General features: G+C 41.9%; 8 protein-coding genes across 10 annotated transcripts in view; 3 read left to right on the top strand and 5 right to left on the bottom strand.

Annotated features, from left to right (window-relative positions):
* Window positions 1-25,075, bottom strand: part of LOC126562835 (60S ribosomal protein L7-like) — a 93,261-nt gene that overhangs the window by 8,670 nt on the left and 59,516 nt on the right. Inside the window, exon 2 of one of the 2 annotated variants that reach the window (XM_050219424.1) lies at window positions 15,616-15,627. The exons of the other annotated variant lie outside the window; for it this stretch is intronic. The gene's annotated coding sequence lies outside the window, so the exon portion shown is untranslated. Of the gene's footprint in view, window positions 1-15,615; window positions 15,628-25,075 lie in introns of those variants that run through there. 2 annotated transcript variants of the gene reach the window in all.
* LOC126561421 (guanine nucleotide exchange factor DBS) overlaps window positions 1-25,075 on the bottom strand; it is a 131,461-nt gene that overhangs the window by 76,409 nt on the left and 29,977 nt on the right. The window lies entirely within an intron of this gene.
* On the top strand, window positions 386-2,431 carry LOC126562600 (uncharacterized). The gene is made up of 7 exons (XM_050219148.1): window positions 386-559; window positions 651-831; window positions 903-1,005; window positions 1,109-1,315; window positions 1,386-1,627; window positions 1,696-2,097; window positions 2,183-2,431. Exons 1-7 carry the CDS (start codon window positions 401-403, stop codon window positions 2,404-2,406), a joined length of 1,518 nt encoding a protein of 505 aa, XP_050075105.1. The 5' UTR covers window positions 386-400; the 3' UTR covers window positions 2,407-2,431.
* On the bottom strand, window positions 2,781-6,922 carry LOC126561205 (filaggrin; the record flags this gene model as incomplete). The annotated part of the gene is made up of 5 exons (XM_050217152.1): window positions 2,781-3,024; window positions 4,321-4,995; window positions 6,044-6,134; window positions 6,240-6,469; window positions 6,540-6,922. Coding segments are annotated over 5 exons (1,623 nt in total), but the record flags the coding sequence as incomplete, so codon positions are not given.
* The window catches only part of LOC126561553 (E3 ubiquitin-protein ligase ZNF598), a 66,209-nt gene continuing 48,351 nt past the window's right edge, over window positions 7,218-25,075 (bottom strand). The window contains exon 7 of the mRNA XM_050217772.1: window positions 7,218-7,228. The gene's annotated coding sequence lies outside the window, so the exon portion shown is untranslated. The remainder of the gene's footprint in view (window positions 7,229-25,075) is intronic.
* On the bottom strand, window positions 12,727-15,019 carry LOC126561787 (chondroitin sulfate N-acetylgalactosaminyltransferase 1). Its single transcript, XM_050218106.1, has 3 exons — window positions 13,734-15,019; window positions 13,517-13,665; window positions 12,727-13,440 (listed from the first exon to the last, which is right to left on the bottom strand). The coding sequence occupies exons 1-3, from the start codon at window positions 14,974-14,976 to the stop codon at window positions 12,799-12,801; spliced, it is 2,034 nt and encodes a 677-aa protein (XP_050074063.1). The 5' UTR covers window positions 14,977-15,019; the 3' UTR covers window positions 12,727-12,798.
* LOC126563214 (synaptobrevin) lies at window positions 15,470-19,333 on the top strand. 2 transcript variants are annotated; one of them, XM_050219842.1, is made up of 4 exons: window positions 15,470-15,579; window positions 16,165-16,227; window positions 16,451-16,773; window positions 19,233-19,333. In XM_050219842.1, the coding sequence occupies exons 2-4, from the start codon at window positions 16,196-16,198 to the stop codon at window positions 19,331-19,333; spliced, it is 456 nt and encodes a 151-aa protein (XP_050075799.1). In that variant the 5' UTR covers window positions 15,470-15,579; window positions 16,165-16,195. The 2 variants fall into 2 exon arrangements, with proteins under 2 accessions (XP_050075799.1, XP_050075800.1); XM_050219843.1 differs by lacking the exon at window positions 19,233-19,333 and adding an exon at window positions 18,069-18,252.
* LOC126562904 (adenylate kinase) lies at window positions 22,215-24,032 on the top strand. Its single transcript, XM_050219502.1, has 2 exons — window positions 22,215-22,330; window positions 23,384-24,032. The coding sequence occupies exons 1-2, from the start codon at window positions 22,226-22,228 to the stop codon at window positions 24,002-24,004; spliced, it is 726 nt and encodes a 241-aa protein (XP_050075459.1). The 5' UTR covers window positions 22,215-22,225; the 3' UTR covers window positions 24,005-24,032.

Genomic DNA, 25,075 nt, shown 5'->3' with positions numbered 1-25,075 from the left:
AGAGTGGTGCTATCGAGCTCGCGAATTAATGGTACGGAACTGATTCTGCTGATTCTTCTAAATACAACTACACATTTAGAATGCTCTGCTGTGGTGTTGAATTTCAATTAAAAAAAATAATCTGAACAAAAATAAATGTTTTTATACAGGAAATGAGCCATGTGTCTGCACTGCTCTGAAGGCATTATCTGGCTCTTTTGCTCCTGCTCACCTTTTTTTCTTATCGCTAAAAGATAAAGCCCTCGCCCCACCGGTGTGGTGCCTAAACACTCAAGGTGCGGTGCGATGTTGGATCGTGTTATGCTCAGTTGCATTACACTTTCTGCGATTCGATAGCGAGTAGTGACGCACTGGCCAGTAGTTGCGATATAGACGCGGAGTGATAAAACCGGACCAAGGCATGGCTCGAGAGTTGGGCTACATGCCAATTAAATCTCGCTCTAAACCATTGATTTTTGTCCACACACTAGTATCCAATCGTTTCATACGAAAATATGGTGTATTTTGTCTGATTCTGTCCTCAGCTCTGGGGTTGCTGTACTACAGAAGAGTTTTATTTGTAAGTACACGTAACGCCAACTTTCGAACGCTTCACACCGCTAGTATAACAGTGAATGGTTTTAAAGCAACGGAACTGTGACAACTTACAGCAAAAGTACATTCATCAAACACTTCCCCTCTACCAACGATCGGTGTCCTTAGTGTTTGGAAATGAAAGTGGAGTAGATGTCGAAGATACAGGACAGCATGACCGTTGGCTACCGATCGGTGATGCAGACAAGAAGTTTAAGATCTACTCAGCATATTTTGACCCACGGCTAGAGGTGGTTGGTAAGAGCAATGGGGAGCAATATTACATTTGCCCTGCCCTGTTTGGTTTAATACTCGTTGCTTTCTTTTAGAATCTTTCCACGTACCAGATGGATTTCTGCCTTTCGGTAGTATTCGCATCTTTGCAATATTGCCGTTAAAAGTGCACAAAACCGATGTATTTTGCAATTTTAGGTAATGCGTTTGATCGATTATCCATTTACTCCATACGCTATCAGCGCTAATCTCGAGCTGGCTGTGCTTGGATCGAACGTGACACATTTGGTTGTTGTTTTAGGTCTGATAACTACTACATAGCACAGCACCGTGCGGACGCAGTTGAAGCCGTGCACGAACATTGGAATATGGAATATGCGGCCAGCTATGTTATATGCAAGCTTGCAGGGAATGTAACGAAGCGTGAGGCACGTTTGCCGGACGAGGTGGCACTAAGCTATCTCGATGAGCCCAGCATGCGGGAAGCAACGAGCTTTGTTCGCATAAAGTATGGGAAACACCAACATTCTAACAGGAACAAGGAAAGCCTTATAATCGATACCGTTTCGTGCTGACAGATACCCCAAAACAGACCGTCTCTTTCGTGCTGCCCCTACTCGATCGCTGGCCGTTTGTGTTGGCCCTTTACATCACAATTTTGCGTACGCACTGCGGGTAGTGGAATTTTTCGAATATTACAAGCTGAACGGAGCGGAACGGTTTTACGTGTATAACAAATCGGCCACGCCGGAAGTACAGGCCGTACTGCGCCATTATCAAGCAGCTGGATTAGTGCAAGTGCTGGATTGGCATTTCGAAGGTACAGAGAGTAGAAGGACCTGGCAAGCGAATGGTTTAGTGAACCCTTTTTCCGTTTGTGGTTTTTAGGATACAAGTTCGAGAACGAGCTACGTTACGAGGGCATATTTGTTGCACTGAACGAGTGCTTCTTTCGAGCGACAGTTGCCGGGGGGTTCCGGTACACAGCGATTGTCGATTTCGACGAGCTATTATTTCCAGCTGGTGATAAGGAAACTCTTCTGGAGTATCTGCAAGCAAAGGACCGATATGATGTGCACTCGTTTAACTTCCAAGGGGTTTTTTATTACGATATCTATGCTCCAGATTTCTCGCACGTTCCGTCATGGGCAAACAATACCTACCTCTACACGCAGGTCCGCAATGTGCGGACGAAGAATGCTCTACTGCATCACAATCGTAGCAAATATGTGATGAAGGGTCGCAATGTGCTTGAAGCTGGAAATCATTTTGTGTGGAAAGCTGTTCGAGGTAAGGTGTCTTTTGAGAGGGGGGGTTTTTTTTTCTTCGCAATTAGTCATTTGTTAATGAATCTCCAATTCTCGAATCAACACAGACACACACGAGTATCCAGTACCGGAAAATGAAGGACTCTTGATGCATTACCGGGACGGTAATCTGGGCTACGATTTCGAAAACGTTGTCCTGGACAATCGCATACGGGATCGCTACGGCAAAACGATGTGGCAGGTTGTAAACGAAAAATGTGCCATAATATTTCCCGAGACGCGTATCTGTCCACTCGGTGAAAATTACAATCAAACAGAACCTTCATATTAAAACGCTACGTCCATCATGCCAAATCGTCTTTGATAGCTTTATTGGAATTATAAATTAAGTATTACTTATAAGCCTACGTACTGGACGAAATAGGTAGTCTCGAACGGTTGTCATTCATTTTGCCGAGTAACCGAAAGCTCCCCAACCCATGAGCTTGAGAATGTACTAGTATACGACATGAATTGAACAAATTCTGCTTTACTGTTCCTTTGTATGTCTACGATAAGGAGGGGGGGGGGGGGAGAGAGAGAGAGAGAAGGACCTGAGATTTCCAACGACGTTTCCTTGTTGCCTTCCGGTTCACGCCATGCCGTTCCGCCAGAGCTTTTTAAATGTAATCCGTGTGGGGTCGTTCATCATGTCGCTATCAATGTTTAGGCATTTTTCTTTGGCGTCTGCGATTGGGCATTAGTTTCATCATTGCCTTGCTTCTCCAATGGCTGGTCAGAGGTAAAGGTCTCGTTGTCCGATTTTGTACGCGTATCGCTATTATCGCTAGCATGTCGTTCAGGATCTTGATCCAAAGGCACTCGATTACTGTTGGGTTTATCATCCCGATCCATCAAGTAACTGGTGTCGCCTAGCGATGATGGCCGCGGGTGTCCACCATAGGCAACGCTAGCAAAGGAGAGAGTAATAATGCTCTGCTTTTAATGGTTAGGAAAATGGATGTTTTGTACTGAAAAGAGGTTGAAACTACTGAAGCGTCAAGCAAATTTTGTTGTTGTTTTGATACGCACGTCCCAAGACACATATGGGCAAGACATTCTGAATATTGCTTTAGTTAATGCTGCAATGACAGCAAAAATTTGTGCAAGTTGTTGAGATTATTTATGAGGGACTTCTCGAGCCCTTTTATGTTTGACATTTTATGAAAGTATTTTGTTTTAAAATTACCTTAGACCTTAACATTAACAGGCTTTGTTGTAATCAGTTGGAAATTGTTTTCTTTTCTTCATGTATCGAACCTGACATACAGATGGCGCTCATTAAAAGCTTTCAGAATTGCGACCTCAGGAGCGAACTCTGGCATCGTTAAGGTATCGTAAAGAATATAGTTCCTTTTACATGAGCATTTGTCTTGCCAAAACGAGGTATAATAATTTTTGCGTCCAATAATTGAGTCATACCAAAACTACCAAATATACATATGTGTAAACTGTTTGGTGACGTTGTTTTCCTCGCTACCAATAACCCAGTGCAATGGTGCAAAAGTTTTGGCGCTGCCGCATAAATCTAATACTTTGCTTTGTGATGGTGCAATGATGGTGAGGTGGTAGTTTACTGTACTGTTTGAATTTGCATTTGAGTTTGCGGGGCAATAAGTAAATCGTTTAGTTCAATTGTTTCCACGACCGTTGGTGGGTTTGATCTGCCCTGGACTAATGATTGTCTAGGCTGCTTCAGTCGACGATTTGCACTCCAGATCAGCGGACTGATGTCATTGAGTGGTGTTTGCGATTACCTTTAAGGTTGAGATTACTACCTACCGTAAAATCCTCTTTCGCGTAAAATGGCTCTAGAATGCAGGGTGCAGTTGTGAAGGTGAGATAATTTCTCACGATATTTACTAGTACACGGTTTCGTGCGAAATATTTGCATATCTTAATTAGATTTTGAATGATATCTTTGCAAACCTCCGTGTGGTTTTCTACAGTTTGGCTTTGGTAGTCTTTCGAAAAGGTCGCACATCTCAACGGATAGAATCTCTCCATTTTTTAAGTGCTTTATTTGACGAAATTTAAAGATGATCATCATCAAACACGATAACTCATTTATAACGAGATATATATTTAGCTACATTTGTCTTTATACTCCTTGCCTTAGTGATGCAAATTCTATAATCTGGATCACAAACACAGGTTAGTTCCGTGCAATCATGCATATTTTATAGTAATAACTTAAATTACATACCTTTGCTGACGGTGATCCGATTCTCGGCGATGATCACCTCCTCGGTTTGCTCCATATTCATGTGAACTACTGCTTCCCCCACCTGTATATTGTCCTTGCGGCGCACTATGCGTTTCACCATAAGATCCGTGCGTGTTGATGCTCACACCAACATGGCCACTGTTAGCACCGTGACTTGGACCACTGTGACCAGCTGTTGTACCGCTACTCACATAGTTCCAACTGCCACCCGCACCAGAGGGTCTGTGGGCACTATCTCCCCCACCATAACTGAATGCACTTGGCCCACTAGTGCTGTGAGATGGATAGGAACCGCCTTGATTGGAATGTGCATGAGACGAGGAAGTTTCTGGATAGCGATTCCTGCAACAGTTTGGTGCCACATCCGAAGGTACATAGTCAGGTCGGTCCGATCCATGTTGCTGGGGCTGCTGTTGATAGTGATGCGTTCCATCCGGACGATAGTTGGCTGCTGGATGACCGGATGGTTCGTGACCATTGGAATGGGCAGCACCGTAGCTCGGTTCCGGCGCCGGGTGTGATTGAACATGGTATGATGCATGTGCGGACAGGGATGATGAAGGTGATGAAGGTGGTAGTGATGAGGAGGATGATGTCAAGGGACGACTTGCAAAATAATAACCACGTCCAGAATTATCAAAACCAGATATTCCTCTGAGGGTTGAAGGATGGATTTGTACATTTTATTTTATTTTTTTCATTCACAACTACTACCAATTGATGTACGTGTGCTAGAGTGGTTAGTGTGCTTTATATACGTAACCAATCTACTTTAAACCCCATAAATCTGTTTCTGAATAAATAACAATACTATTTGGTAAACGCATTAGTAACGCTAATTAGTTACCTTTTTATTGATTGAAGAAACGGTGATACACTACTGCAATTGATGCGCATTAATACGGTACAAATGCTTACAATTTTTACAACAAACTATTCTACACGTCAGGCTGTTTTACTTCTACTGGGTTACTGGTACTGGCAACGGACAATAGCTCAATTGAATTGACAGCAAAAAACGTCATGATGTTAAAACAATGACCAGCTCTTGAGTCTGCCATTGGACTACCATCGCATATTGAAACTTGCACATATTACTCTACAAATTATAATAGATTCTGGCCAGAAGGATCAAGCTGTGATGTATGCCTCTTTCTTACTGTATGATACATTCCTGCTCATTCGGAATTGTTTTAAATCATTCTTTTGTTGGCTTTGTAAGGCATGTTATTTGCAACACTTGTTCTTGTTTAGTTTTTTTTTGGCGAAAGCATTTGCGTGATGTTCATAGTTAGAGCGAGTGCTAAAAATTTTCCACCTAAAGCTGCTAACGATCGCATGACAAGTGGTATTATTGAAAAATTAAAAAGCATTCTTGACACAAAGTTATAAATTGCGCTTAAACTAAACGTTTGCCCACACTTGGTAATGCGTAACAGAAACAAAAAAAAAAAAAGTATATTTACATAGGCCTCCCTAATAAAAAAAAACAAAACATGCAAAGCAAAGTACACGCTAGAGCGCTAGCATAAAATTACTATTTCTTTATCGTTTCCTTTTTAATAAGCTATAATAAGCAAGACAGTTTATAAAGCAGTTTTCATTCAAAAAACAAAGCTTAAATCGGTCATTTGCCTTTGCAGGGCATACCGAAAAATCAATCTAAAGCGTTTAAAAATAATTATAGTAAGGTGTGTAGTACCTGTACGTTTGATCCCATGGTCGGAAATTCTTGTGATCATACTGTCCACCGTAGCTCATGCGATCATCGTAATAGCCTTGCGAGTAACGATCTGCATTGAGAGAAAATTATCATAAAAAAAAGAGTATGTCTCAGACCAACAGGAGCATATGCGTGCATGTGCTACAGCGTGTTCTGTGTAAGCTATAATTGTTACCTCTGTTGCTCATTCCAATGGAACCGCCACGTTGGGTCATGTAATATTCGTAGTGAGGATCAAGATTATCGTATCCATTGCCACGGTAACCGTAGCCGCGCATCATCTCCGGATAGTAAGGCATCCTACTAGCACCTCCATCGTAGTAACCGGTCCTCATAGCCATACCAGAATATCCATAACCATATCCTCTATCGTCTGGACGGTTCATGTAACGATCATACTCGTATCTAGCAAACAATATCCCATGCGTGAGATGCCGATATGATCTGACATTAGGAGGGGAAAAGTTCAACTTACCCCATGTACGCAGGTGGTCGATACGCGCCAGCATAAGCAGATTGCATCGCTCCACCACGGTAACGATCATCAAAAGTTTCCGGTCGATAGTACCAGTTACGATCGTCTTCGATTGCGCCCATACCACTGTAGTACCCTGTCACTCCAGTCTGGCGTCCGTAGCTTCGCATGTCTCTCTCATACCCGGGTCCACAGTTGGCACAGTGTCTTCTGGAGCTGTACTCATCTCTAGCACTGCGGTAGAGACTTCCGAGCGATGTGGTTGGCGGTGGGGGTGGTGGAGCATTGATAAGTTTAGCTGAAGTTACAGTACTTTCAGCAGCCAGATTTCCTAATGCTAGATGCACCGTCAGCAGTAGTAATGCGCCAGAAAGCTGCAATATGTTCCGGTAAGATCAATTATAGTACAAGCCAGTAAAGACACTAGATAAGAACTGACAAATTACTCCCAAATGCATCCATTAACTTGATGATATAATAATTATAAAACCGGAAATACTACGGCCATGAAGGCATAAAAATGTTAAAATTTGGCAATGAAAACGTACAAAACATCGTAGCTAGTGGCACTCCAGGTATTTAGAGTAATAGTTGCTCTATTTTGTTTTGTCCACTAATGATGTCCAGTAGCAGCGGTGACCCTTCACCGTAACACCTGACGTCTAATCCCAGTTCCGTCACACGCATGCCTCTTGTGCAAATCCAGCCCAAAGTGGATCTATGCATGGTTAATAAAGCGTATCAACCGAGCACGAGCATATGTTTGCGCAAGTTTCAAACACACACACACACGCTTAGAAAAAAAAAATAATCGGCCTGTCGGTGGTTGTCCTTCGCCGTACGAAATGATTACGTTCTAGCCATCGTTGCCCACGCTTTTTATGTAGGGAGAACGTACCGAACCGAAAGCTGAAGTTGTTCTAGTGGTAAAATAATAATGTCATTGTGATGTGGTTGTGAGAGCAGAAACGCATGTGATTTGATGTAATACGTTCCCTGAATAGGAGAGAGGAGGTTCCCCATTCAAAATGGACCCAAATTCTAAACCCGTAGGTGTTTGGAACAATTTTCCGAATGGCACTTTATTCGGCCAGTCCCATTGTTATTTGATTTAGCGCACAAACGGGGTCGATAGATAGATGGTGGCATAGGTAACAGATTTGAGATACTGTGTTACATGCTGTAACCGTTTTTTACTTTTTCCAGTTACAGCGTGTTCTCGCCACGCTTCTACGCATTGATTTCAGCTAATGTACATGCTTTATAAATTTATCTGATTTTAATTGTTTGAAGTCTAGTATAAACAGAGTAAAATTGAGTATTTAAACTATCTCTCCACATAATCTATCAGTTAAATTTCGAAGGAAACCTGAATACCAAAAAAACAATGCATTTTATGTCGACTTTACCTTTAATTGTATTGCAAGAGTGAAACATTTTTGTTTTACAATACTCAGATACCGAACATTAAACACATTCCAAATGGAAAATGTCGGAGAGACAGATGGAGGACAGTGTGTAGAACATAATCATCGATTTTACGCTCCATTTACGGGCAAAAGCAATCAGTGAAATGGCATCATACACTAACGCGGAAGCAGACTCTACTTCCTACGGTTTGAAACGCCAATGCGAGGAGGTCATGGGAAGGAAAAGGCCTGCCCGACGTTCGAAAAATGCAAAACGCTTTTCAATTGTAAATCAGGCGAAAAACATAGTTGTAACGGTTTTATTGCCACACTTTCAATTCCTCTTATTATGGTGCGTAGAATTATACACAGGAAATCAATCGTTATTGAATGAATTTAAATTCAAGGCTTCTTCTTTTTAGCATTACTAGTTGATCTTAAGTTGTACTCGTAATTATACACTAGTTGCATTTAGCGAGCTATAGGCCGTTGTGTGTCTTTGATGATCACTTGATCACTCGACACTCGCTAGCGCATACTTACCTTCCACATGATTCTTTATATTAATCACAAAATCACTAACAAAGCACTTGAGTGTTGTTGTTCAGCTACAACGAAGAATATGTTTCTATCCTCACGCAATTGTCTTGCATTTATTGCATCATTAAATTGCACAACTCTGCTTCACACACAGTTGGTATTCTCTCCCAAAAGTGAGTCGCGCTTTGCAAACGATCGTTACGAATATGATCTTCAAATTATTTCATCACAATGCTGCACGGGAAACACACGTTTGCCGAAGTAACAGAACACACCAGCACTGGCACAGACACGGCACACAGCAACTCTCACCAGCGGCAATATCTTCACACCGGCAAACACTAATCTGGCTTTGCTTAAATGTCCATCAACGTCGACGGTTGCCAGTAGAATCGGGCAAGAACTTTCGTGGATGAAGCATTTTATATAATACCCACCTAATTTTTAGTCCATCATCATCCCACTCACCTGATAGAGGGAGTACTTGCCGGGGTTGATGGGTTGGGGCTGCTGAAGGGGTGGAAAATAGAGCTTTTTCTCGACGTGATGGCGTTTTTCGCTCTTTCTCTGTCTACCCTCTTTCAGCGAAAAACTGTCCAACACCGAATCGCCACAGGCCCAAAGGGTTGTTATGTTTTGTTTCATCTCGCTGCACAATGCTATTTTGTGACTGAAAATTGTGTGTGTTTTTTTTCTGCTGGAGAGGGATAGGTTTGCGCCATTGACTGGTGTTGTCCTGTTTGTAATTACATTACACTCTACAACATATCGGTTTGGGGGAGGAAAATATGCTAGGTGAAGATAAAAAATGACTGGACACAGACAGAAAGCAGGGAGAAGCGAGTGAGAAGGATCATCATTGTGACAAGTTCACAGACCGCAGCTAGTAAATCCCAATGGAACGCGTGCGTAGGGAACGTCGCACGTTGCCCTCAAGCATGGAAAATTCAGTCAACGATTATCATTCTCCGATGATCGCAACCTCAACTCTACCGCGGCGACAACGACGGCGACGACCTCTCCGTTCTATCCGGCTGCGCATAGACGCGTGAAAATCAACACGACGCTCTGCTCAGCCGGGTGGGTTGGTGGCCATTATTAGCATTTTCACCTCGTCATACGCGCGTTTTACATTTGTTCTTAGTGGGGACTATTGCCACGTCAGGTAATCACATCGTCCACACGACGCCCACTGTACGACGCTCCCGATGGCAACGGGTAGGAAGCTGTAATGTGTTGTGTGTGCTCCGGCGCCCAGAGGCGGAAGTTAAGTTTAGCGTGTAGCGCACACAACACCACACACACACGCGGTTATTGAACTAAACCATTGAAATTATTTTTTTATGCGCTATCCTGCCCTAAATCAATGCTTGCTTATTGTGTCCGGACCATGATAGAAGGTAGGAACATTTACCTTCCGAACCTGGAAAGACTTTTTGGAAAGAGGATGTTTTTTTGTGGCTGAACATAAATTTGCTAAACAATCTGTTTCCAAAACGTGTAAGATATTCTTGTCTCTTTGGTCGAGATCGGAACGTCGATTGACCTCGAAAAATTCTGTTGGTAAAATTGGCTCAAACGTAATTAAGTTCCCATAAGGTGATTAACCGAACCGTTGCACCGCAAGTCCGATGACACTATTTAAAGTGTCGGTAGAACGCCGAACGTTCCAAGATGGAAATTCCGATAGCATTACAGTTATACACACAGATTTGGGGCACATGCGAGTATAAAATTGGATGTTTGCTCTCAACCGGAACTACGCTGATTAAAGATTGATTTTTTTTATAAACTCGCTGTGCTGCGAATTTTTGGACGATCTTTTTTGTTACGTGTGTGGAGCGGTTTAAAAAGGCTGGGTTACAAGGTGGTAAATATTCCTTTCCAAGACGCAGGAAGTTTACATTCCTTTCTAACTAATTGGGAAACTTCATGAATCTCAATTTAATACGCAATCTTGCAACAAAACACTCAGTAAATCTCTCGCGTTCAGATAATGTTTGGTAAATCTGCACTAAGTGCTGTTGTTTTCAAGTTCATCTCATCGGCTATTGCGAAATGTTCCATTTTCATTTCGTGACCGGCATTGTTTCTGCTGCAACATACTGTGAAGTGGTGTACGCCATCGACGACATCAAGCTATTTCAAAAGGGGAGAAATACACTCACACACAAAATAACACAACTGAGTCACTATCAAATGCTGGCACTCTGTGCACGTCATATTTCCCAGAACCTTGAAAAAAGGTTACCCTTGGTACGCCAAAAACCTTCGGTATCGTGTTGTGGGTTTTGCTTTTTTTTTGGTGAAGGAACGGCAACACTGACTGACCACACAAAATCCGAACCCGACAACTATGAATTTAATTTGCTTACGGTAGCAGAACGGAAACAAAGAACTTTCAATCTATTAGCAGCTGGAGTGGCTGGAGCCGGTGGAGCTGGTGGCCATTAATGAAAATAATACGTATATTTCCATATGTGCACCACGCCTTCCGTTACATACCAACTGTTTGAAAGTACTACATTCTTGGGTTAATGTAAGATCTGCGGTCAAGAGTCGCTGAATATACTTTTCTTTCAGTTGCAAGACGTAATCAAAAGAAATCGTTGCTTTTTCAATGCTGGATTAAATATATTGTCTATTGCAATTCGTCATATCAGGCTCAGGCAGATGTTGTCAGCATGCGATGCCGGGTCCGGTGATTCCCAATGTCTTGGTACATTTAGGATCCCACAACTCTGCAAAAGATAGCCAAAGACGACATTTGATAACGATATTTGAAACATACTGCATAAGTTTTGGCGAAATACTCACTGTGAAGGTATGCTATCTTTCGAACCTGATCCCAGTTCTACCAGCCTTGGCTCAGCTACACAAACGGGAGCAAGGAACACGAGAAAGATGCTCAGCAGCAACATCAAGAAGAATGCTAGATTAGGCATGTTGTTTTGCTTCGTTGTCTGCTAGTGTTCGAACAACCAAACGACTGTAACTAGTGAGTAGAACAGTATCTGCTTTTATATGAAACGAGCTGTCGATCGATAAGTATAGTCGGTTCAAGTTTATTGAAAACTCGTGATCACGATGCTTGTTATACTTACTGCATGTGTCGACTGCTCACGAAAAAACTATAAAAATACGACACTAAAACGTACGACTACAGAAAATAGTGAAGAGTATTTCTTTATCGCCACCTCAGATCAGCAAGATCAACATTTTACCTTTTGTTGTTCGGATCGTAATCGTTTCTTTTATCAAACGCAACCGAATGAGAGTGTGTCCTATTATATTGTTTGGTATGTTTGTAAGAAGGTTAAAGAATTATGAAAATTTTATTCGGCGATGGACAATAACGTCTTTTTCAAAGGAAAATCCATTGCTTTTTGAAGGGATTTGGTCTTGTGTGTAATCCAACAATCCAATTGTATATACAGCTCCGTCAACAATATGCATTGCATATGTGTCCTTTTTATATTACAGACAAGATGTTACCAGATTCTTCTTCAGCATCAGATATGGCTCAAGAAAGTAAGAAGTCCTCTGAGCTTTTGTCACCTAAACCTGCTCTACAGAATTTCGTTTGGTTGTGCTTCCATTCTTGTGTGATTTAAGGGGTGGCCAGTTTGACTGTGTTCAATGCTAATTAATACAACTGGCTCCAAAATGCTATATTAAAAGTAGTATATACGCTGCCAAAAATAAATGTACGAAATTTAGATCTATTTTCTAATTCACTTTGCTATTTGTTGAAATTATTCCGCTTAATAAGCATAAGCATAAGAGTTATCATTCTCCTGATTCTCTGGTGGCCTGAACAATATGTGGAGCAATGAAGTATGCAACAGGACCATATTTTTATGATACCAATGAAATCAGAACCACCAATCTCTATTTTTCGATTTCTTTCCATTTTCTGCAACTACTTTAATAACACGGCAAATTCTGTCGAACTCTAATTCAACGTTAATTATTTCGCTAAGTTACCTTGTAACTTATTTAAATTCCGCATCTTTTCACTACGATCACTGATCGCTGCATCTATGTACATAATGTATTTACATAAGAGTTGCTTCACTAACATTCTGTGTGCGATTGTCACACTATCAACCTTGGAAGGGCTTTTATTTTCAACGAAAAACGAACGATTTAACCCTATAAAGTAAGAAGCATTCTTTTGGGGGGAAGGAAGAAAACATCAGGAATCATCAATAAAGTCAATGGATGTCATCGAAAGGGATATGACTCTCGCGGCACCGATGCTAGAACTCGATCCTCCATATGCTCTCCTGATGCTGTGTCATAAAAGATCATGTAGCCTTCTTACTATCGCTACTCTTACTCGGCGTCCCACTCGATCCGGGCAGCATTCTCATACTATCTCTACCGTTATGCATTGTGCTATTTTGCATAAAGGGATTCTCCGAGTGGATGAGGTCGTTCTTGGTCGCATTGGATTCGGGATTAGCTTTGGCACCACCACCACCCTGAGCTAGCAAATAATCATTTGCCGCAATATCATCCCGGAACGCCAGGAAACCGAGCTGTGCGTGTGACGCTTCGTTAAGGGCTCGCGAACGAATGCAGGCCCGGTATTGGTCGGGTGTAAGTCGTTGGTTCGAGGAAAGGGACATCACCGGTCCGGTGCATACTTTTGGATGCCAGATGTGAAACACGCCCGGATCGGTAGCCCGTATTACCTTGATATGGGAACGCACGTACTTGCGGTACAGCATTACATCTTCGCCACCCCAGCCAATGATTTCCTCGTCGAAGCCTCGCACGCGCAGAAAATCCGAACGATACTGGCATGTCATGCCATACCCAAAGTCTCTCCAAAATCCAGAATCCTTCGAGATGACTAACTGATCCGTTTCCGGTGGCACTTCTTTGCCCTGGAGCGTATATACGACATGGGGATTGTAGAGGCTGAAGACTACTGGATAATATACCTGTGGTAAATGGTACAGAATTTTGTTAGTCGCATATCAGAGGCCTCTCGGCTATGGTATGGCTATGGGTTGTTACCTTTTTGTTTGGTTTGGTGTTCCATCTACATCTATCTAAAAATTTAGCACTGAATACGATGTCTACGTCGCACATAAACAGCAGTATGTCGTTGTTTTTGTCTGCCTGGGAGTTCCACACGTTTTCTGCACCTACTCTTAACGCTTTTGCTGCAACACAAAGTAAATACATGAATTTAAAGCATCAGAAGCTTACCCAACGGTGTGATGGAACATACCTCTAGAAAAGGTTTCATTGAGAGCGAGCAGTTTCAGGTTCGAATTGGTAGCTCCACTGTTTTTCATGCCAATCACATGGCTCATGATCGTTCGCGCCTCCGCAAGACCATCCTCGCCGAAGTACACGACGGTCAGATGCACACGTCTATCGTGCTTGAGTGCTATCTTGACATATTTCTCCATAAAGCTTTGGAACGTGTTGGTGCGTCCGGACAGTGGCAGGATAATGTAAATGATTTCCTTATCGTGTTGCTTCGGATGCGCTTCCAACTGGACCGTCTGCAGTGTTGCGAATGGTCTCATGACTATTAGCTTTGTGGTACCGTGTGTATGCGACTCATGATGCGGTGTGACCTGCTGCTGGTGCTGTTGACTTCGATTGGTGAATTCCTTCAAGCGGAAGTACAACTCATACTGTGTACCAGTCGTGGGTTCGTTGCGATATATTCCCTCAATGAAGTCATCCAACGTGTAGCGCTGAGAGGCCGTAGAAATATTCCTGTTGAGCGTCTCTAGTCCCTTGTTCAGTGCGCTCAGCAGATCCTTTCTTTTGTAACCGATTGGCTTTTCGACTACTCGCTTTCCGAGTCCAAGCTCGATTGGATAGACTCGACTAAACGTAAAGTGACTGAATGGGATCAGCTCGTACTCGTTGTTGAGCGGCAAACCGTGCAATATTTCGGCCGATCCTACCTGGCGTCTTAAGAACGCTGTACAATCATGCACCGTTTGTGATAGTTGCGGAGCATTGGGTAGTATTGAGCTGCTACTATCGTTAGATAAAGAAATGTAGGCAGTGCCATCCGCTGCCCCAGACTGCATCAACCCTAAGCCAGCAGTGTTTAATCTATTCTTTAGCTGTAAGATCTGAAGTTTTAAAGCTTTAATTTCAGCTGTCAATTTCGCTACCTCGCGTAGATTTTCTTCCTCGCGCTGCTGTAGCATTTGCATGTAACCATTCTGCTGCTGTTCAGTATCTGCTAGGTAATGGGTTTGTTGCTGTTGCTGTTGCAGTTGCTGTGGCGAGTATTCCAATGCCAACGGAGGCTTTTGGTCGCCGAGATAGTTGACGACCGTGTCACCTTCGACTGCCCCGACAGAAGCACTGATAATTGATCCATTTTCTTTCACGATCAGTCCACCCAAACCGCAGCGGGTTAATACCATCAACGAAATCAACGTGACGGTTGATATTAGTAGCAATAGTCGTGCTAGCAGCTTTGATCCCAGCAAGCGTACCATTCTTACGAGTCACGTGAGCAATCCGTTGTACATTGGAAGATGTTTCACTGGCAAGATCACGATCAGATGATGTGACCATATTGATAAGAAAGGATTTGAAAAGAAAAGAAAAAGAGGCATACAAATACAAAATTATACTAAAGAGAATCAGCGGTGAATTTTAAGTAAATTTAGTTTCCTCTTCTATGGCTGCGCATCTGCGCAAAACGATCGTTTCAAATATACAAAATTTCATCACATGAAATATTTCAACGCTGAAATGTTTCTTTCAATCTGATCGACTTTTGTTTTGTTTGTCGCAAAATTTGTTTAGAAAAAATTGAATTGATTTTTTTTGTAAACTACAAAAAGAAGCAGCCTAAAAATAGCGTATTCAAAAATCGATGATCAAAATTGAATTTTCTGAAAAATATGTAATTTTAAATGCATCGAAACGGTCTGTGCTGTCAACTCAATACATCATCATGGCCGACTGTGTGCCTAAGCAAACGATACAACCTCTTTTCTACTCATTTAGATAGGGTGTGCGCGTGTGTGAGCTCATCATCTTGTTTTTCTCTGTGTCGTGCTCTTTTGGATTAACATTTGTTTTCTTAATATCAGGTAAAAGTCGCATTTACATCCTTAAATTTTGATTCATATTAGATACAACTCAAGGAACTTTGAATTGATGGTGTTTTCGTGCCGTAAGTCGTATTGCCAGCTGGTAGGAATATGAAATCATCATTCCTTCGCATTGTATGATGGAATTCACTGGGCTTGCATGTGTATGCGTGTTTGTGTCTGGTGTGTTTTTTTTTTTATTTGTCGACAGACAGTCCAGCGTTAGCAAGTCGTTTTCTTGCTTCCAGCTATGAATCATTAGCTAGAAAACTCATTACCCGATAATGTACATATAACTTACCGAACAACGGCAGCACCGTAGAAAAATAGACAAATAGCCTAACCGGCAGTCGTTGTGTAAGTTCTATAAGACGTCGTGGCAAGTGCAACGATTGCTTTGTCGGTCCCAAGAGATCCGATTTACTTGGGTAACTTTTTCATTTAATAGAAAAAAAATCCAAACCTCCAGTGTTAAAAAATAATAGGTGTACCGTCTAAATATTGGGAGATTTTTAACTATTTCACTATTCCGTATTGAATTCTCGTTGTCTTGGCTCCTAACATATTTCGTTTCCTACTTTTCAGACCCCCATCTAGCGGACACATCATACCAAACATGTCGAATCCGGAAGCAGGAAACTCGAATGGGTGAGAGTTGTGGCAATGCCATTTTATGTAATCAATATTTGCGATAGCATTAGCGCTTAAGCACACAACTGGAACAGAAATAACTAATAACGCGTATGTAGCGAACTTGAAGTAGTAGTCGTTTGGGTTTAGCGCGAGAAAACATACAGTAGGGGTAACAAAAATTTAACCAAACTAATCGTTATTCTATTGTGCTGGCTTTCGATCACCTTCGATTAATCAGTTTTCCTAAATTACCGCCTCCACCAACGGACAGTACGCAGCCATCAGGGGCGAACGGAGCGACCAATGCCACCAACAATCGGCTGAAGCAAACGCAGGCTCAGGTTGACGAGGTGGTCGGCATTATGCGCGTTAACGTGGAGAAAGTGTTAGAACGCGATCAAAAGCTTTCCGAACTGGATCAGCGGGCCGACGCACTACAACATGGCGCATCGCAATTCGAGCAGCAGGCCGGCAAACTCAAGAGAAAACAGTGGTGGGCGAACATGAAGATGATGATCATCATGGGCGTTATTGGCGTGGTGCTGCTAATAATTATTATCCGTAAGTAGAACGGCATGGAAGTGGAAAAGAAGTATTTGTTTACTGTTCACACTATATCAGTTTTTATTTATGCTTTTCTGTTTGGTTACTGTGTTTGCAAAATCTCGTTATAGATATAAGAGCTATCGTCCTTTGTTTTTTTTATTGAGCTGATATTAAGCCTGTCCATTGCTTTAAATCGTCTTCTGTCCCTTCCAGATTATATTATACTTGTATATGTTTAGGTTCTCTTTATAATATTTGTTTTATTTGATTGGTTTTTGGAAAAGAGACAGGAAAATCAATTGTCTCGTTGTTGTCTTCAAACCCATATACAAACGGTCGGTATATCGGTTAAACAGATAGCATCCATAATGTTTTGTTCAACGTATGCATTGAAAGTAGATTGATTATAACGACTAATCATGTCAAAATGCTTTATTATAGCAATATACCCAACTTTCTTTTGTCTTTTTATATTATATTCGTTATATATAACCAACAGAAAATGTTTTCAAAGCATTATCAGTAGATTTAGATCAATTATGGTCAAAACAAACGAGTAACTTCACTTAATGTTTTGATCCTAGTATCCCCGGAGGTTGCATTTCGTGTGAGGTCTTCTTCTTGGTTTAACGTCCTGCTAGGTCACGTCGGCCATCGAATGGCTTATAAGACTTGGTACCACATTAGGCGTACCATTGGCGTTATGGTTTGTTTCTGTGAAGATCTCAAGTTGTGTTGAATGTTTTCACCTGTTATGAAAAATTTGGTGCAATTTCTTAATAGATATAAAGCTAGCAAGATGGCCGGGGCATCGTTGTTCAAGATTATGGAGAGAGCTTATGAAATACTACCACAAAAATATCTTCAAATGAACAGATTTCCAGCTCCTGGCTAAGGTAGCCCAACTGACCGTTGTAAAATCACTTCTTGCTTGCTTCTCGAATTTGAGAGTACTAGCAATATAAAATTCCTTAATTAATCGCCTTCCTGATTTGTTCTTTTGAAGTTTCTTTTATTATATACTTTAGATTAGATGATGATATGTGTCCTACTTGTGTTTAAAAAGCTCGTTAAAAACCTGATAATTTTAGAAAAAAAAGCTACACAAAAAATCAAGTTTTGCATCTCATTGCTAATGTCATGAATGTTGCAAGCAGATAGCAAAAAATGTTTCACCAACATATGAATTATCCTTTCTGCCTTTTTTGACCAAGGTGCTTTTTGACATCGTAATTTCCCTTCCCCCTGTTTTACGTTGCCCTCCCATTGTTTGTTTATTTCGAATATTCTTCTCTTTCTTCTCTTTTCAGTGTCCATCATTTATTAATACACGACATACTTGCATTATTATACATACTCAAATAATCGTTCTGAAATCACACTTTGTGTAAGCATTTGTTCCAAATTGGGCACGATCACGTGCAATTATCATAGTTAGAAAGGGGAACAATTCCAATCACGTTCGTACATATCTATCCAACAGTGATTCTGTTAGCTTCTTCCGATGTTGCGGCGTAGTGTAGATTCACCTAGAAGAAGATGATTGGTGAATACTGTTTTTCTGCTATTATTATCCTGTTCACATTTCAAATGTATATGTAATGTTACATTTTATATTCATGGGGTGGCATCGTTAGAATGCGCAATAATAAGACCCCCGTTTAATGAAACTACTATCCTAGATAAATATATCAAATTATATTATACTTATGTGTTGGCAGTGTATGTACAAAAGCACGCATACGCGACAGTGTAACTTTTACTCTGGGAAGAATGATAGCTAAAACACACACAAAATTTAAATAGATAGTAATCGTTCAGATGACAGTGATTTATCGCAATTTATAAATCGTATCTCTAAACGCTTTTGTGCACGTTTAAGGGTCTTGGCTACTACTATTGCTTGGTATTATTATGTATTTGTTTGGTTTTGCTTTTTGTGCATACACAGCAGTACTTCGAAAGTTTTCGTTTTTCGTCCCAGGGAATAGTGGCTTGAATGGGGGGTTTAAAATAGCATTTTTAATAAATAATGTTGACCAATGTATCACCTGCACATCGCTTTCGGATATTGAAGGTTTGGTCACATCCGAATGTTTCTTCCATTTTTTTTTCTTGTTGGCTGTTAGGAATATTCGCTTACAGTTTCCGTTGTGAACAGACGCACCCAGGTAGGGCGAGCGCTTGGTATACGTTTTGTGTTTTGTGTCCTTCATTATTATTGTTTGAAAAGTGTGTAAAACTACAAGACCTTACGGGTGGAAAAGGTCTTCCGTTTGAGAGTTCATCCTGCGAATCTAAAACTGGATGTGCTGCGACTTTGTAAAAAATGTATATATCATGTGTAAAATGGACTAGTTTGTTTACGGCAAAACCGAAAAGGTACGGTGTAACTGTCGGGTGCGCGCGTTTGTGCATTTGCTTTGGCACGGTTCAACATTTATCTAACTGTTTCTTTTATACTTTGCACACAGTTTGGATCGTTCCCGGGTCTTCTTCCAGCTCCTCCAACCCTTCAATCGAATCTACCACAACGATTAAGCCGGACGTAACTGAAACGCCACTGCAATCATAAAGTCTCTTTTCTTAAGCCAAGGTTTTTTTTTTTGTTTATTCAATCATTAACGTCTCTGATCAATTAAAAAAGTGGGGTGAAAGCTATTATACAACTACTTAAAAAAATCGCAAATCAGCAAACTTTAAAAAAACACGTAAAGACTAATCTATTGTTAGAGAAAAATTGTGTTTACTTATACATGGCTTTTTTCTCTTCTATTCCGAGTTATATTTGTTGCACATACATATGCATATATTATTATTTTATCGGTACGTATCAAATATTGATTTTGTAATAAATATGGAAAAGGCATTTGATTAAACCGCAAAAAGGGGGAAAAAAGAATCAATAGAAATGTGTGCTCTTTTTAGCATTCACATATCACACAACAAACATTTTATTTTTGAATAGTTTACAGTCTTTAAATATTACAATACTAGTGCAGTTAGTAGTAGATCGTCAGTTACATCACGAGGTAGATATTTGGATACATATCAATCTGTGTATTGATTGTTGATAGTGGATGATATAATAATGCGGTAGTGTTGTGTAGAATGCTAATTTAGTACCAATGTTTATCAACTCTCTCACCTATTCGTCCTTTTGGTGGGCCAGTATCGCAGTGTCACACACTTTCATGGTGGATTCCTGGCGTTGCCGTATTATATTAGAGCTTCTTGCGCATAACTAGAAAAGGTTCAAAGGGACGATGTTTGGTCCTTCTGTCGCCTAAGCACGACAGAGTGTTACTGAATGTTGGTGTATGTAGTAAGCAAACTTAAAAAAAAACACTATTACTCTCCATCATCGTTCTTTTCATCTGCTCTCTCTTACTCGCACAACACCGCGCATGGTATGGATGTTGAACACAGGAACACAGGAATTCAATCAATATATGTGCTCCTCAATCTGCTTCTTATGCTTTTCTAACAACACACATGCTTAACAATACAAGCACACCACCCACAATGTTGCTATTTTATGTTGCGATAATGGGAAAACGAAAAAAAAGGATTCTTAATTATTACTGGAGATGAAAGATTAAAATCAATGTTCTCTTTGCCGATTGGAGATTGTTAGTGACACACATTCACAGGACACAATAGCTTGATTTTTAAGCGATGAAGCTAGCACATAGAACAGTGATTATCACTTCAACTTATCAAATAACATTAGCACTGCGTAATCAATTCATATGGCCACGCAAAATATTCCGGGTTCTTTCACACTATCGTTTTCTATAATATCCTATTGTGAATTGGCACTTGCACGTGCTTTGTTTTATGCTGGAACACACAAACAATCCACAATCTCACACAATGGCTACCTTTTTGAGGACGGCACTGCGGTACTACACTACCTTTCATCTGTTCACATAATCCACCAGGAAATTTGTGTTGAATCGCTTTACAAGGGATCACGTTTGTAACCAATTGAGCACGGCGACGACGATACCAAACCAAGTGAAGGCCCACAAATAGTCATGCCGTGTGTGTCTTGTACGGTACGATATTTCAATCGTTCTCTCGTTCTGTCATAATCACGCAATGCTGATGGTGCTGCTGCTGCTCCAATCATGTATTTCATTCAAAAATCGCTTGCGCCGAAGAGAACAGGATAGGACACCGTCCGGAGAAAATATTCTCGGGCGAGAGATTGTGCGGCAAAAGTTTGGTGGGTAGCAGCTAGAGGGGGCGGTCCCCCCATTTTTGGGAGAAATGTTGCTGGAAAGACAACCACACAGAGGGAGAAGGATGTCGGTAGAGGAGATTTACTGCAGAATTTTAACATTGTTAAAGAAGAGCTAGTTCCTCCATTCAGTCGAGAGATGCAAGAGAATGCAGGAAACAATATTTCTGCAGCATAACTTATACATCGAGCGCGCTCATCTGTGTGCGTGTTAGTACACTTATAATCAGCTGTTCTGTTTTGTGGGTTGTTTACTGCAAGAGGTGTGTAAACAACAGCTGTTTTTTTGTAGAAACAACCAAATACTTGATATTAACATTTATTTAGCAGCAAAAGTAGTGCATTATTACAAATTATTTTGGGATAAAACCGCATTTTAGCTGTATGATTGCAATGTTTTAGTGGAAAAATATACTTCCAATTGGAAAGTTTTTTTTTCGTAAGAATGGCCGTAAGAAGCAATACGCTTGACTAATGAATACCACGTAGTGAGGTTAGTCAGTCCTCACTTTGGGAAGATCGTCCGGATGGGATTTGCACCCCGGTCCTGCCGTTTGAAGGCCGGCGCTGATGTCGCCCACACCGCCGACCCGCCCCACGAATTGGAAAGTAATCAAATAACTTTGTTCTGTATAGTCGATAGTTTATTTATGATTGCAAAATTGCAGTAAAGATTATTATGTTTCGTAAATTGTAAAGCAAATTAAATTCCATAAATTAAGAGAAGCTCAATAAGAACGCCAAGGTTTCTACATCATACCATACCGGTGAAACATTTCATTCGCATTGGTTAAAGTATTCAACTTCAAGCTGTAAACACGGGGATGACAGCTGTCGGAGATGTGGGCAGCAGAAAGTGCCAAACAAACATACATTTCGATAAGACAGTAAAGAAAGAGATAAGCGTACAGTATTAACACAGGAAAGAGAAGGTACGCGCCGAATAGATTGACCTGCAGCATGCATAATAAGAGTGTGAAAAAGAATCCATCCTCGCTAAATTGTGCGTGAGTACACATAGGCAGGCAGCAGGGAGTACGACGACGTGTAGCGAAATTGTCGTGGTTTTGTAGCTTCACCCGGGAAAGGCAAGGACTTGAGACCCGCCTGCTGTGTTGAACAGTGTTGAAAGGTAAGCACCATTGCTTGCGTAGGTTATTGAACGCTCAATTAACAAAACCATTGCGTGTTGTTTGGCACAGGTAATACTGGATAGGTAAAATGGCCCCTAATGCAGCGGAACCTCTAGCAAAACCTGCACCAACCAGCTCAACCGGCATCAATGCCATCCTACTTGGACCGCCCGGATCCGGCAAAGGAACACAGGTACTTCATTCGGATTGTGTGAATGTGTGCGTGCGTGTTTCTTATTACTCAAGTGATCGTATCCAATGGCAACCTTGCTGCACCATGTGCTTGTACATAAACCCAACCATCGTGGGTAATGTTCTCCAGAACAGTAACGTTACATAATGAAACTCCCTCGTGCCTACTGTGATCTTGTGATAAGCATTCGGCGGGGATTAGTGGAATACCCATCAAAAACAGACACCCGGTGTGTTGTGCTTTTGCTAATCACAGATAGGAAGTAATGATAATCATCATCGTTGGTGAAGGCTTCTTCGTTGCTAACCATTGAGCACCAAGGAAGTGGGAAAGGAGGAGATCTGAACCTTGCACCCGTGCGCGCCGTGTTAGTTGGTTGACGACGCGAAACGAAAGCGAAAGTGCCGCTGAAAGATTATCGCGGCAAGTGACGCAACACGATGCTTTCCGGCTTAATCTCGTTTGATAACAGTGATACCGAAAGAATTATCGGCCAAGCTAGTTTCAATCCTTTTGTCCCTCAAATACGTCTAACATACCCCCTACACCCCCCCCCCCCCCCCCCCTCCCCACCCTTCCTTCCAGTATCTCCCATCACATGTTCTGTGGTGAAGGGAACTCCGGAGTAGTGGATTAATTATTCCGCTAAAGCTTTAACTCGAGTTTTTACCGATTTGTAAAAACTCCGGAATTGAATCCGGAGTAATCTCCTATATTAACTCCGGAGTGCAGTACACAATCAACTTAATGTTATTCTGGAATGCTCCGATATAAACTGCGGGTTACTCCGTAATTAACAACGGATTCAAAACCAAAATCGCTGTCGACTCCGGAGTAATTCCTGAATTCTGACTCGGGAGAAAATATGATTTACCCATCACTAATGTTGTGCTGCGACAGGCTTAGGCGTTAATTTATTCTCGTATTAGCAGCAGTGTGCGCGCTAACCTCTTACGGCGGCACCACCTTTTTCCAACAAACATTGTCGTGTAAGTTTAACCTCGGATTGATTTTATTTTTTGTTCCTTCTTGTCTACGTGTGTATATTTTTAGGCGCCGCTGTTAAAAGAGAAATATTGCGTATGTCACCTATCTACGGGAGATATGCTGAGAGCGGAGATAGCCGCCGGTTCGAAGCTTGGCGCACAGCTGAAAAAGGTGATGGATGAGGGCAAGCTGGTGTCGGACGAGCTGGTGGTGGACATGATCGATTCCAACCTTGACAAACCCGAATGCCGTAACGGATTTCTGCTGGACGGGTTCCCCCGCACGGTGGTGCAGGCCGAAAAGCTCGACAGTTTGCTGGAAAAGCGTAAAACCGGGCTCGATGCGGTGATCGAGTTCGGTATCGACGACAGTTTGCTGGTGCGCCGTATTACCGGCCGCTTGATCCATCAGGCGAGTGGTCGATCGTATCACGAAGAGTTTGCCCCACCGAAGGTTCCGATGAAGGACGACGTGACCGGCGAACCATTAATGCGCCGTAGCGATGATAATGCAGATGCGTTAGTGAAGCGGCTGGAATCGTACCATAGGCAGACGAAACCGTTGGCAGATTATTACGCGCTACGCGGGTTGCATTTCCGGGTGGATGCGGCCAAAAGTGCGTCGGACGTGTTTGCCAACATTGACGGGATCTTTACGAAACAGCGTGCCCAGCGGTTGGGTCTATAAATTTGGAAAAACTCCATCCAAAGCTCCCCCTAATGCGACTGACTGCCCTTGGCGAATACACTATTGGACATATGGACACACACATACCGACCCTCGGAACAATGCAACCAGCTAACTACCTGTGACTTCTCTTTTACATTACCTTTTTTTAAATTAACTACCAACGGACACGCTGTTTGACGCATTTCCCACCATCATCACTCAACAAAAACACGATTATGAACCCTCTGATATGTGCGTGTGTGTGTGTGTGTATACGGACAAAAACCCACACTTTGGTAGTAAGAGTATAAAGTTCTTGTTGTTCAATAATAAAAAAAAGATAACTGAGCAAAAAAGCAATCAACGTAAAAAATGTAAAACAAATCCTTGTATCATCGTTTTTACTTTTACTTTCAGGGTGTACCGCAAAGACATGCGCGGCCCCAAGACGCATCCAATGGTATGCCGGACGCCAGGCTCGGACGAAAAATGAGCGAGTTATCGCTGATTTTCCACGGGAATGCTGTTGTTTTCCGCAATAACTGAGCGGGGGTTGGAGGAATCGGGTTGGGGTGTTCAGCAAAAAGATGTGCGACCTCAAGACGCATTCAACGGTATGCCGGACGCCAGAACCAGACCAAGATTGAGCGAGTTATCAATGATCCGAAATAACTGGGCCGGGGGTGGAGGGATCGGGTTGGGGTGTTCAGCAAAAACATGCGCGGCCTCAAGACGCATCCAACGGTATGCCGGACGCCAGGATCGGACAAAAAATGAGAGAGTTATCGCTGATTTTCCTCGGGAATGCCGTTGTTTTCTGCAGTAACTTGACGGGGGGTGGAGGGATCGGGTTGGGGTGTTCAGCAAAATGATGCGTGGCCTCAAGACGCATCTAACGGTATAAGGAACGTCCCGATCGGACCAGGAATAAGCGAGTTATCGCCGGTTTTCCACAGGAATGCTGCTGGCAGAATTTTCCGGCAAATTGTTGGAAAACCTTCCTTCCTTTCCTTCGTAGTATTAAAAATACGCTACGAAAGTCCATTTTAAAATATGTTTAAAGAAATAAATAAAAATGAGAATAAATAG

Source organism: Anopheles maculipalpis, chromosome 3RL (assembly GCF_943734695.1).
Source record: "Anopheles maculipalpis chromosome 3RL, idAnoMacuDA_375_x, whole genome shotgun sequence".
Taxonomy (NCBI): Eukaryota; Metazoa; Arthropoda; class Insecta; order Diptera; family Culicidae; genus Anopheles; species Anopheles maculipalpis.
The sequence above is the reverse complement of the archived record's forward strand: the minus strand, read 5'-3'. Positions and strand labels throughout refer to the sequence as shown.